Raw genomic sequence first — 14,389 nt, forward strand, 5'->3', positions numbered from 1 at the left:
TCGATTGCACATACACAGCCTGAGTGACTACGGTAAACTCGTTATCAACCACTGTATCTCAACCTCCAATTCTGTTTTTGCAGCACGTGTGTCTCCTGGTGTGTGCCTTTTTTTTTTTGCATCCAGATTCCATGGCCTGCATACAGTGTCTCCTTGAGCAAGGACACCTTTGAAGAAGCAATATCTCCTCACAGTTGGACCGAGCTACAAGAGATGCAGGGGTTTAAGAGGGTGTCAACTTGAAGATGTGTTGTGTGGGCGTGCGTGCGTGCGTGTGTGTGTGTGTGTGTGTGTGTGTGTGTGTGCGTGGCAATGACACCATAATAATATTTTTTTTATAATAGTAAAAAAGTGTTACGTTATGGTGGAAAGTAATTCAGTCAATCTTTACAGTACCACCTACAGCCTAAACACAAAAGGTGATGGATGCGACATGAAGTTGAAATGGTTGGCTATATAAATGTAAAGCCATTCTTTAAGAAAAAACAGTGGTTTTTTTCCAGTGTTTTGAACTATGTCCATTGTCCAATGGTTTTGAAAAAAAAGTTCAATGGCATTTCCTTCAAAGTGGCTTGAATGAATCCCCATGAAATCTCCAACGGAATTTTCTTTTAACTGTGACTTATGAAAACAGTTGGCAACAATGTTTGACTATTTCATGTAGAATCTGAATCTGACATTGTGGTCTGTGGAATATCCTGCGTAACATTTGACACTTACTGGCATTTACATTTCAGCTCTCTAAATGGGAAAATAAAATCCCCTTCACCGCCACTCCATTGGAGTTGTGTCAGAGGTGTCATGCAATGATTGCGCTTCAACCTGAACAAGATGTAAAACATATTTATCTCACTAAAATCAGGTCTTTGATTCTAGTGTGAACCTTGTTTTTTTATCGACAATTCTGTCCAATTTCAAAGACTAAGCCACTCTGATTGTATTCGATGATAAATCTATGAAAATGCCAAAGACACTGGTTTCTCACATGCTACAAAAAAAGTAATAACAACTTGATGTGAGCATGAAGAAGCCTTAATACCCAGAGTACTCGGAAATGAAAGAGGATCTCACACAAAGCCAAGCGTGCATCGTGAACAACACTAATCCCCGCAGTGGTATTTGTTTTTCCCAGTGAGTTGTTCCTCTCCTCGTTTCACCCTAACCGACCTCTTTAACTGGCGAGACAGACAAAGATTATTGAAATGTTTTAGTTGTTGTTTGTTTTAGTTTTTTCCATTTTGTTGCAACTGGCAAAAAAGAAAGGGAAACAACTCTACAATCCCAATTTTGCTTATAGTATTTTTAACTTTTTTGGGAAAGAAAAAAAATCCTTTCACACAACAAAAACAGATTTTTTTGTATTTCTTTCCTGAACTTTGTATATTGATCAAACAGAGAGCAATCTGGGTTCATATTGAGCAGAGGACGTAACTTAAACTGCATTGTTCTGTGTATCAATATAGAATACATTCATAGATATATATTATATTATTATATATTAATATTATATTCATCCACGAACAGGCAACGCACGAGAGAAATTAAGTTTAAACGGCAGCAAAGCATTTCAAAACTCTTGCACGCCTGCCTAACCTCTCCCCGGGTTTCCTTTTCCATCTCTATCTTTTCCTTTTTCTACTCTGCCACAGCTGACAATTATAACACTGGGAAGTATAATAGCAAAGAATACAATGGCAGCACTCGTTCTCTGCTTCATTGTCCCAGCCGTGCCACTTCGTGGAATCAAAAGGCAGACGAAGGAACAACGGGAGCTTTTAAAAACCTCGAGCCACAACGTGGAAGACACAGCGATCTGCTTGTTTTCCTCATTTTGCACTGGAAAACATGGATATTTCCACTCAAACTCAAAATATGCCCTGGGAAATGAAGACTGTGAAAATGTAGTTCTACAAAAGAAAAGGAAAAAAAAAGGCAGACTGCTGAGGAATGTGGAGTGAAAAGTATCCCTAGAGAAGAAGAAACTGCTGCATTATGCCTCTCTACCCCATTATCAGCTCTCAGCGCATGTTCAGCTGCTGTGAAAACCAATCCACACCCGCCGCCTCTCCTGTTTGGCCATCATCAACTTCTTGTGTTCTGACAAGCTGTGATAAAGCAGCATATAGCCCCGTGCTCCACTGACAGCTGGCCGCGCGAGTTTCCGACACACTGTGAAATCTGTGTCCGTGCCAGACATGAGACAAATCACGGTGACCCACTTGACCAATTATAAGGCCGCGATGACGGGACAGCGGTCATCTTGTCGGAAATTCGATTCCAGCGACTCAAGAAAACACCAAATCAATCAAACACCAAATCAAATAAAAAATACAAAGACCTTTCAAAATGCACAATTCATCTCTGTTCAAAATGGGACTTTTTTTGAAATCCAGTGAGGATACGTTTAAAACTGCTGGCCTCAATTAGGTGAGGAAATTGGCTTAAGCATTGACTGCATAAGCATTTCTATGCTGATACACTATTAAGAAGCCCCCAAATCTATCTGTGACTACTATTATTGGTTATTTGACAGCAGACAACAGACCAAATACACACACACACATCCGATTTTGACTTGGGTTAGGTTTCTGAAGGTGGACGAGTCGGAAATGAAGTAATCTCACTCAGCTCACACTTTATGAGATATCATACTGAGTGTGTGAGTCTGAACATGTTACCTTGATTAACAGTCTAAAAATAGGGTCCGAGAAAGTGATGAGTGTTATCCCCTCTACACAACAAAGAGCAGGGACGCTGGCGCATCCAAGGCTGGAGTGGTAGAGTGTTTGGATATGCTGGGAAGAATATATATATATATATATATATATATATATATATATATATATATATATATTGTATTTTATGGAGTTTATTAAAAATAATAATTGTGCTTGAACTCATCAATGACTCAATTATTGCTAAGGCTGTAAGGAAATGAGGTCAAACCACAATTGACCACATTTGTCCCCGACCCCCACTGATCACCAGTTTCTCAGTGACCAAGCGTTTAGAGTTAACGTGTTAAAGTTAAGTTTAAATTCTTCGCGTCTCGACAACAAGAGTTGCTCCTGTCTTCGGTGAAAAGGCGCAACATCGCTGCTCTCAGTTTCCGATCGCTGAAGATGAAAACGGATGACACAATACTTGATATGTTGACAACCTCAATTAGCTAATGCAATTCGTATTCATTCAAATGAAATGAAACAATATTTAACTAACAGTTTGCCTCTTCATCAACCCAGAAAGCGTATTCGCAAGAACTGCCGCAGGGACGAGTCTGAAGACACTCAGGGCTTCTGGACAGATGTGGGGGGGGAAACACTGGAGACCACGTTGTCTGTTTCTCTTCTACCCGGCTGGGAACTTTGAGCAGGTCGGCGTGAGTAGTAGCACACAAACAAATGGAGCAGGTGAACTGAGAGATGCTTCCTGAATTGGTAGCCGAGCCGATTAACCCGCTTCGATTTGTAACTCTGTCTAAACCCCCCCACCTGCAACAGCGCCCCAGCCTTCTTCATTACCAAGCAGGCAGAGAGCGTGTGCGAGTGAGACGGAGTCGGAGGAAGGGAAACAGGGACAGAAAAATGTAACAGAAGACAGTAACACTGTCAGCTTGACGTGTAGGACAGGTGGGAAAATTATTGGCCTGCGACGAGCCAATTGGAACAATGGCAATATGGCGTCAATTACCCGCGCTCCGTCCGCCGACGAGGAAACAAGATGTCGCTGTTTGAGAGTCAGACCTCCAGCTGCAGGGAATGGGGCGGCTGTCTGGTGGCTAAACATCCACTCCATCATTCACTGTCACAGGCGGCAGTGAATCAGATGCCTAACTGGTGAGCTTGTTTAACCTGGGGGAATTGATTGCACGCCGCCCTTCCCCTCGCATTAAGAGCTGTGTTACTAATTGTACAATAAGCAGTGTCTGTAACATTAATAATGATCTAAGCGGAATGCTTTACGGGGGTGTGTGTGTGTGTGTGTGTGTGTGTGTGCGCGCTGCGCATGTGTGTGTGTGTTTGTACTCTGTTAGTTGTCATTCCATTTATCAGTTAGATATTGCAGATTATGCTGAAGGCATCCAGAGTTTATTAGTAGCACAAGACACAAATAGGCGGTGTCTATAATTTCTGGCAATTAATCATACAATGTGGTCTAATCACATCTTTGTATGTGTTTCGTATGTACCGCTTATGAGATTTTGACAGCACGAAAAATATAAAAACTGTTGGTAATCTTGTCATGCCGACAGCTGCTCCATGTACCTCCCCTCCCTCCCCTGCCTCTAGTTCCTCTCACTATCCACCGTGTTCCGAATACTGACCCCCCTTTCAGATGTGCCTCACTTGCCCATAGCCGTTTTCTCCAACTATGGGCAGCTATGCGGTAACCCAGTCACCTACACGCCCAGTTGTGCCTCATCTGCAATTTGCTCCAGTACATGTCTGTTGATACTTTCCATGTTGCCTTATTGTTCTAGCGTTTATTCTGTCCCTCCCCGTCCCTCCTTACACAACCACCTGCCTGCATTTGGACTGACTGCCTGTCACCACCTTGGATGTGTTTGTCATATCTCATTGACTTGGTTTTCAACTGTTAGCATGTCTATGGACCACATAAGGACTTGGTTTGGTACCAGAGTTTTGCAGTTGCTGCAGTCAAGTGTTAAAACTCTCTGTATGATCATTTCTGTGTCATAATAAATTATTATTAACAAAATGCCAGAGAGGAGAAGAGGTGCAGTTGTGGCCATCCCATCAGAGAAGTTAAAACTGAAATGGCCCTTAATAGGAGAAATGTTCCACACCCCTGCTGTACAGCAGATACATCCTCAAGATGATCCACCTGTACAATATCCTAAACAAAAGTTGGCCCGAGTAACCTCCACACATAAATGTTAAATCAATAAATTGTGCATTTTTACTGCAATTACTGAATTAGTACAGGTTTGGTGCACTAGTGAGCATTAACAGCAGCAGGACAAAGTAACAGTATGTGGGAACTACTCAAAACGGCAGTACTCATGTTGACTGTAATAAAGAAATATATTACCCACAGTGGCTCATTTGCATATTTTAATGATTTTCCAATATAGGTGTTTGGCACAGAGGGGGAAGCTAGATTTGATAAGGCCTCCTATGTAATGGCTCCGGGATATAAACTATAGACAATATTAACAACGGGCAACTTTCAGTCCTGCTGAGAAAACACTTGCCTCGTGTTGCTCTGATGATAATGCATGTACAAAATGTGTGCTTGCACGTTCTTGTACATCGTTCTTGCACATTCGCCTTGCAAAACTCACACCCAAGCCGGCAGGGAATTGATGAAGTGCTGTGAAGTACGCACAACTTCAACTTGTGACCACAGTAGGAGCAATGGAAGTTTTCTACCTGAACTTGCCATGTTGGAAGCGGGTACTCACACTCATCTAATGTCCAGTTCTCTTCATATGAGGGAATAGGCCACGTGTTGTTGCTTTCATATACTGTACATCCATCTGAGTTTCCTTTTTTCTTGTTCATCTTTCTCCACATGAGGAGGGTTACAAAAATGTTTTTCTTGTTCATCCCCTTACTCTATCATCATGATCATCCCAGCGACACAAACGTCACCTTCATCGTCATTTACATAAGGTTAATTGGTTCTGCTAATGAGCAAACACCATATGTGATATATTTCCGCGGGTGACACAAGAAGCCTCCTGTCAGTATACAGCATATGCGAACCATTTAATATATTTTTTACTGCGTTCCACTCGCACATGTGTAATCTAAATGGATTGCTTAAAATTCTATAGGGAGGCACGCTGTATGTATCTAAACCTACCATCATGAATAATGCAAGTTGGAGCTTGGTTTGTTTCAGTGCTCTACTCTCTCACAATTCATCCACTCCCTCCACCGTCCCCATGTGATTTGCCTATACACAAGATTTTTGTATACATATGTATGTATGACAGCTATACAATTTCTGTGTATATGGTTTTTTTTTTATCAATTTTTTTGCTGAACTTGTTGATAAGTGTAGAAGGTTGGGAAAGACTTATCACAAATAAAATGACTAAAAATGTAGACAAAGACAAAAAAAGAAGAAATCCCTGCATATTCTAATGGTATGGAGTGATTGGAATCCACCTTTGTGTAGATATTTGGTGATATTTGTTCTACTGACCTCCAAGTCCACTGGGGTTCGAGATACTGCACGGAGAAACATATTTCCGCACAGGGCAGTGAAGAGTTGAAGTAAGTTCCTTTGGTTGCAATTCTTTACAACAGAGAAAGAAATCCAGTTTACACGTCTGGCCTCTCAACTACACTGTGTGACAGCTGTTGTCCAAAAGTGTGCTTCCACCATGCATATCTTTCAGCCCATTGTTTTAGATGTATTGCCCACCTAAACCATTGCTTAAGTCCAGCCCCTCCACACTATCCTCTTTCCAGCTGCAGCAACCTGTTTTCAGAGAGAGAGAAAACAACAACCCTGATAGACCCACTGGATACCAAACAGCAAACAGACAGATTCACTCCTGATGAACATAATGGAGTCTGCACTTAGCAGCTGCAGAGCCCGACACCCCCCCCCCCCCCCCCTTCCCCCCCAGGAGTTGATTAAATACCAAAACAGGGCTGAAAGTCGAGTGAATATTGAACATACATTTCATTCATTTGATTGCTTATAATGGGTGCTTTATTTTGTATCTTCTAGATGAGTAATGAGGCAACAGATGTCGACTTTTGAGAGGGGATGTGTGTGTTCAGGTTGCTCTTCCATCTTCAAATGGCCAAAACAATCAAAATCAGATATTTTTTCAAGGTGGGTTTTGTGGTCAACACATGGTAAAAATGACCACTCCATTTTTAAGGAGATCACTATTGTTTATAGCTAATGTTAAATAGTAAAGATGAATAGGCAACAAAATGTAATTTCATTCATCATTCACTCCAACAGTTGTTGATGCTTTTGCAAAGAACTAAAACCAGCCTATTAAACGTGGAAAAAGCTAGTTCATCCACAAAGCCAGTTGGAAATGAAAGCTTGCTTAACTACCTTTTCAGACATTAGACTTTTCATTTGCACGACAACAGGTAAATGACATCCTTCAAAACACAAAGTTGATTGAATCATTTTAGTTTGCCCTAAGGGCTTAATACCATGGTCCTTTCTACCCATGGTATCGATGTTTATCTCACCGCCGCGTAATATTTTTCAGACTAACATTTAGACTGAAGTATTTCAAACATTTAATCACACGTGCAGTTAAAGTCGACTAATGTGTGCAAACCGGCCCACAGTAGGAACAGTGGTTACGTGACCTTCGCGTCAAGCAACAACTTAACCGTGCACGTCTGTGTCAAGCTAATTTTTAACAAAACGATCCTAAAACAGAGGCCCCTTAGACGAGTCTACAAAGTCTTTTTAAGCCAGACGGACCACCTATTCCTGAGTAATGGAAATAAATCAATACTGTTACCGTTAGAGGCTGGCCTCTCTTCATACATTAAATTGCACTCTGGTTCTCTCCGTTAGAGCCCGCGAGTCAAATCCTCACTGAACCCTGGTTGAGTTTGTCTGTGCTGTGTCCATTACGTAATTCGAACAGCAACTTTCCCGGCGGCTATGTTGGGATAGCAGTGTATGAGAAACCATGACAGAAGACTAGTCGGGGATTAGGATTTGTGTGTGTGTGTGTGTGTGTGTGTGTATGTACATGAGAGACGGAGAGGCAGTGTACATCCTCACTGGAGACTTCCTAAGAGTACAAGTACTGTATGTCCATGTCTGACCCATATGCTAGCGGTCCTTATATACAAGGGGGACACTTTCACCGCATGTGTCAGTCCCAAGGACTTTCAGTAACAAAAACTTTGAAAGCAGTAGTTTCACAGCCCTCTCATTCATTTATATCGTTCTACTTGTTCATATGATGAACCACAGCGCTGCACAGTATCCAAAACACAATATCCAAACCAGCCAACTGCAGCTCCTGCGTCCATGTTACATTAATATCTTAAACTGTACTTGTCTGCTAAATTCTTAATCACCTAGGATTACATCTGTGGACTGAGGTCAATCCCCACTTGCTCATTAGCTTGTTATGAGTTACAAATATAGTGCGGGGATCATTTTAACGTGACAGTTCAATTTTTACAATGACGAACAAAGTTGGAGCGTCTTAATAGAATCCTCGCACTTCGACTGAGTTGAGCACATTACTTATTTTATTTATAAAGATGTTATTCAGTCTGTGAGTCTTCACACGTTGCCTCTCATCACTCATTAGTCACCACATGTGCACGACGTGCACGGCGTCGCCATGGAACTGGGGCTTGGTGATAATTTGAGGACTGACAGAGAGTGCAGTGATCAACTCATCTTCATAAAGCCGTGACTAAAGTGAGCGTGCAGTCACTAAGGAGACAGTAGTGTCATTTAAATGAAGCTGCATTGATTGTGTTGAGATCATTTATGTCATCACCCATTTATTGGTGAGTATCATTAACGTTTACAATGCGGTGGTTGAGGTTCAGTTTACCTGACCATCGCCATTAAATACTGGGCATTAAATGTTTAAATGCTATGAAAACTTGTTTAAATAATTTCAAGTCAGCTTATTAGCTGATGTCAACTCCATATCAATTTACAGTTCTGCCAACATCAACAGCGGAATGTGGAAGGCAGCTGTTCAATAGAGTCCGACACAAGATGCAGACTTAACTTGATTGTGAAGCTCTCAGGTCTGAATGAGATATTATGCAATACCGCATAAGCGCTTCCACAACTTGTTTTTCCCTCTCATTATCAAATGGCAAGCAATAGATCCATGGCTGTCAGCCAACATCCATTATGATGTCTCTTATCTTTATAATGTAGAATCTAGTCCCTGTTTTCAATGCAATCTTGATGCATTTGCAGCAGACATCCCATCGGGTAGATCTTCTGCTGAGAGCTGGATATAACTGGGTACTAAAATGTGGGGGGCACTGAATGCAGTCCTTCTCCAACAATCAATAAGCTCTTCTTGACCTTTATGTGCATCAATAATGGTATTTCTGCCTTTTTGCCTTTTGGATGAGGATAAGAACTTCAGTTCGTCCTCAAACAGGAGTATTTCTTCTCCCCCTGTGGAAACTGTTGGCTTAGGATTCAAGTGCTCAGGAGCTCAACCAAAGGCAAATATTGAGACTTCAACAGCAGTGCATGAAAAGACTTTTGCTAGGAGAAGAGAAAAAAGACAGGATCCAAACAGTGCCCCAGCATGCATTCATTATATTTTCCATTCTTCCTTCCTTCCTTCCTTCCTCGCCAAGCAACCTGCCTTGGGGTGAATGTCTAACATAACATTGGTATTCAGTGTGTGTGTCCCTCTCTGTATGTCCACCTCTGCCTTATGCAGAATGAAGCCTCAGCAGCACTAGGTACATGACCTTCCCTCCAATACCAGCTCCACTGCTGGCTCCGCACGTGATAACTTGTTAGTCCGAGCTCTCTCTCTCTGTGTGTGCGTGCGTGCGTGCGTGCGTGCGTGCGTGCGGTGGAAGATCTGACCCCTAGGTCTCACACAAGCTTATTCTATTTGCCTTCACCCTCCAAGGTTTGGGACTTTGGCCCCGGAGCAAGTGACCTTTCATTGGAATGTAATGAACACCAGCCACGGCCTCTTCATTCCGTATCTGGCTCCAGGCCTAAGTGACATGTAATGTTGGTATTCCAATGTTCTCCCTACATGCTATATGACTCAGGACAGAACAGAACACCCGATATCATTGGAGGGAACACGCATTACAGCTAAACAGTCATCAATTACAAACTTTTCCCCGAGGCTGGTAAGAGTAGGGTGGAAGCTTTGGGGGGGGGGGGGGGGGGGGGGAAGCCCCGCACTCTTGCCTGAATCCCCGCAGTGCATTTGGACTTCACAACTGATTATGTGACCAACAGCAGAGAGGACTTCACGTCCTCTGGGCCACTCAGGCTCGAGGGCTTGCATTCATACTTTGGTGACTCATCTAAAATGAGTTGAAGGCCTGTGTTGCTGCTTAATGGGTTTCTGCTCTGTGACCTTGGTAACAGTGATAAAACACATGGTTTAAAAAAAACCTGTTTACAGTTTCTTATTATAATGGCGCCTCCAGAAAAAGACATTTTTTTACAATGTCATTACAAGCTCATGAGTTTACTTGTCATGTGAGAGCAGCAATGTGTAATAACGATAGAAGAATATATATTTTCTTAGTGTAAACTAAATCTTGAATGTCCCACCCTGTCCTATTGGCTAATAGGGCGCCGCCGGACACATTCCTCAGTGACATCTCTCCATTATCCACAACCCGCAGCCCTATCTGTTCTCTAAAGGAGAGTACACAGGGCGGCTCCATCCTCTCACCAAAATAAGTGGCAGACAGGGAGCCAGATGGGGGAGAGGAAATGGAAGAAAGGAAAGTGCTCCTACGCCAGCTGCTATCCTGAAAAGTGGTTACACTTATAGGAAGGGGAGCAGATCAAAGATGCTGAAAACCATTAGGCGCACACGTGGCCTCCTCTTTACAAGAGACTCCAATGGGTCAGGTGGCAATGGCTCCCCTTTCACATTTTGAGGGTGTTTAGCAGGCCAAACCTCACAAAGGGATTGGGATGATGAAAGACGCTGCGCAGCGCTGGCTTTGTGTGTTTGGATGGAGATTCTTTTCTTTTTTCTGTGGCCATGTGTGTGGGTGTGTGTGAAAATAAACCCCGGCCCCTATGCACTTCTGGTGAATACACTTGTGTTTTTTCCTGAAAGTTATTACCCTCAAGGCGATGATAATAAAAGGAGAAAATAGTCAAAAATATGCACCAAACTCTGGGGCGTCCCATTGGCTCAGTCGTAGGACGCGTACTACTACTACTACTACTACTACTGTACATCATATATTTGCAACAACATGGCTTAAAGTCTAGCTTGTTTAGTCTTTTGTCATTCTTTTTGGGGGGGATATCAATCTGCTCTGTGCTATCTAAAAAGTGCAATTACCCCATACATATCAACATCCAATTGTTGCCTAGCTTCAACTGAGTGAGAAAAGCTGCATGTGAATGGGATCAAAAAGCTCTTCAGCATCAGGTGATGTGGAAGTTAATACAAGTAACATCTTATATAATACTTGCGTTTGATTCCTGGAGATATATCCCATGTCCCCCCACTTACAATAAATACACGCACACACCCACAGCTACAATGTAACACGGGTTTCAAGCCCTTGCGTTGTATACACAGGGAAGATTTTGCCCTTAATTAAGGATTCAACGCGACTGTGGAGGGCTCTGTGGACCTGCATTGTTTATGCGAGTGCGTCAGTGGCTGTGCGGATCGTCTGTGTAAATACATGAAACAGACATGGCATCGTCTTGTTTTTCCTTCATCTTTACTCATCAACATATTCCACAGGAGCGCAAAAAGATAACAACATGAGCAACGTGCCTTTGGGGTGCCGCTGCCAAAAATACACCCGGCATGTAATCATTCCCTGATATCACAGCATGACTCGCGTCATGGAAACACCAAGACCACTGCAGCAGCAGCAGGACACATCTGTGCAAAGCGTATAAAGGAGCTGCACATCTTTAACATATGATAACTCCACAACAGTGCAGGTCCAAGAGACACTGATGCAAAGTAATAATGGATACAATGATCGTTAACCTTTCGAAATCTCCCGCGTGAGCATTTGCTCGGCCGCTCAAGCGCAGGGCGAGTGCTTGACTTGACCTTCCACAGTGGAGAAATGCAGCTTTGCGTTCCTCTGTCAACGTTGGTGCAATTCTGACATCTCATCACTAGGAGGTGCACTTGTATGAAGCAAAACTTCCCCTCCACTTCTCATATGCAGGTTCCTCCACTGTCACTACAACATCTACAGAGGGATGGGGGCACGGGGCTGTGGTTGCCTATCCCCACTTTCCCTACAAGGCATTCAGGAGACGAGTGCACATTTGACCCGTCTTCCCCCTCTGAATGGATGATTTTGAGGAGTGTAAGCGATGCCCGTCTGTGTATGAGCAACAATCAGAGCATGAGACCAAAGACATTTCCGACGTCCATCAATCGATTTCTAAGAACCTCCAGGAGAGAGAGGTTTCGGTTCATAGCATCCACCCCATAATACAATATACACAAGAAAATGTGTGTGTGTGTGTGTGTGTGTGTGTGTGTGTGTGGGGGGGGGGGGGGGGGGGGGGGGGGGGGACACGCTGACACAGAGCTGCATGTAGAGGGGGTTTCCCCCGATGCCTTGAGAGAGGGTAGTTCCCCCTGGTAGGTGATGCACAGCGGGGGTCATTACAGCGCAAACGGGGGACTACTTACCATATTCACTTCTGACACCATGTCTATACTGGCTATGTCTATATTCATCCCCACTCCAACCGGACGACCTGGGACAGATACAACAACAACAACAAAACAAAAACAAAAAACAACAACGGTGAGCAAGAGGAACACCAGATCGCAGCCTTTATCTCTACGATGCACTGAAACGCTTACGAGAATCGGTGTGTGTGTGTGTGTGTGTGTGTGTGTGTGTGTGTGTGAGATCGGAAACACAGATTCATTTAGCTGTCGTCAGCCCTAATAATAGTTTCCCGGGTGGTATTAGATGCGCTAAAAAACAAAAAAAAGTTGTTATCATAAAACCATCCAGCACCTACACAAGTGTACCTGAGACGGAGCATGGACTATAAACAATATTATGTGCACGTGTTTGACTATACTCCAAAAGACAGTGCACCGGGAGATGACAGACACCCCCCCCCCTTTTTTTTTTTTTAACTGTAGTGATGTTTCATCCAGATCATCCTAGAGTCCCGTCAGTCAGACGTGTCCCCCTCGGGTTCTCCGGGCAGGTCGGACCCACTGTAATTCTGCCTCGACTGCATCGCGCAGAAGAGGCAGACCCGCATGCAGCCGAGAAAAGAAAACCAACGTCTCCCTTCTACTTCGCGAAAAAAAAAACAACAACCCGCAAACCTCACTGAGTTATATATATATATATATATATATATATATATATATATCCCGCGATTGCCGTGGCGCGCGGAACACTTGCGCTAGTTGGCGAAAACACGACTTCGTTTACCTCCGAAATCTGGCCTCAATCGTATGTCATAGCCTTTCAACAGTCTATCCACCGTTTCTTTGACCAAAGACATATTGCTCGGGTCATTGGCACCGACACTATAAGAGAGAGAGAGAGAGAGAGAGAGAGAGAGAGGAGAGAACAGGGAGGATATCAGATTAAAACAGGAGATATTGTTGGACCACGAAGTGTCCAAGTATGTTCCATGCCGCCTGAAACACGGTCACACTTAGTGAGGGAAAGAAAAAACCGAGTGGAGCATCCTCCGACCCGTTCACTTACCCCAGGGCGCACACCGCGGCCACTACCAGGGAGAACAAGCAGACGCCAAAACACCTCATCCTTCGTATTCTGAACACTGCCATGCTTCAGTTGTGCGCTTTTTTCTTCACCCCCCTCTCTCTTTTTTTTTTTTTTTTTTTTTTTTAGTGAAGACGGACGGTGTCCAACTTATTCTTTCCAGTGCAGTAATTCCAATGCCGGGCGCATGCGTATTCCCGACCACAACATCCAGGAGCAGCGCTGCTGCTGCTGCTGCTGCTGCTGCTGATGGCAGTGGCAGTGGCAGGGGTAGTACCCGGACCAGGGAGATTTAAAGGGGAATCGAGAGGCTACAAGTTACTCATGGGGGGCACACGCGCGGTGCTTTCCCCGGTTCCATCTGTCCTACCCGGTGTGACCGTTCGAGAAGCGGCGAGCGTGACGGGGCAAAGTCGGCGGTTCGAGTCCACGGAGGCGAAGTGGGAAAATGTGGGTGTGGTTGACTCTCTCTCTCTCTCTCTCTCTCTCTCTCTCTCTCCGTTCGCTCTCCGCTCACCAGTCAGACCAACCCCCTGAGCAAGGCACTTAACCCCGCTGCTCTGGAGTCTGGACTTCGCGACGATCACGCTACTGTAACTGGACGCAAGGCAGCACCGGAACTTTCCCCAACCATGCTGTCCGAGGATAGACCCCCACCTCAAACTTTCACTTTGTGACTTGAATGCACATGTGAAAGGATAATTAATAGCCAATTAAGGGTATGGCTTACTGTAACTGTGCGCTACGTGGTTCTTCTTTTTATTGCGAAATATCAAAAGTCAAAAGGCAATAAACGATGTCAGGTGGCCGTGAACTTGCTGTTCTTTTATTTCAGGTGAGTCGGTCACCTCAGGTGTGAACAGGCGCTTCAAATGTGGACGCAGGCGCATCGCGCGATCTCTCTCTCTCTTTCCCTCTCTCTCTCAAAGAAAGAAAATGGAAATGAACTCGTTAGTTACTGACTCTGTACATGGTGC

The 14,389-nt window shown here is 43.9% G+C and overlaps 1 protein-coding gene across 1 annotated transcript in view; it reads right to left on the reverse strand.

The window, feature by feature from the left end:
- LOC118301398 (gamma-aminobutyric acid receptor subunit beta-2) overlaps positions 1-14,083 on the reverse strand; it is a 50,251-nt gene extending 36,168 nt beyond the window's left edge. Inside the window, exons 1-3 of the mRNA XM_035626877.2 lie at positions 13,395-14,083; positions 13,113-13,210; positions 12,344-12,411 (exon numbers count right to left, since the gene is read on the reverse strand). Of these exons, the coding sequence (XP_035482770.1) occupies positions 12,344-12,411; positions 13,113-13,210; positions 13,395-13,477 (249 nt within the window). The 5' untranslated portion in view covers positions 13,478-14,083. The remainder of the gene's footprint in view (positions 1-12,343; positions 12,412-13,112; positions 13,211-13,394) is intronic.
- Between the last annotated feature and the right edge of the window lie 306 nt (positions 14,084-14,389).

This window comes from Scophthalmus maximus, chromosome 2, assembly GCF_022379125.1.
Source record: "Scophthalmus maximus strain ysfricsl-2021 chromosome 2, ASM2237912v1, whole genome shotgun sequence".
In the NCBI taxonomy this organism is placed as follows: Eukaryota; Metazoa; Chordata; class Actinopteri; order Pleuronectiformes; family Scophthalmidae; genus Scophthalmus; species Scophthalmus maximus.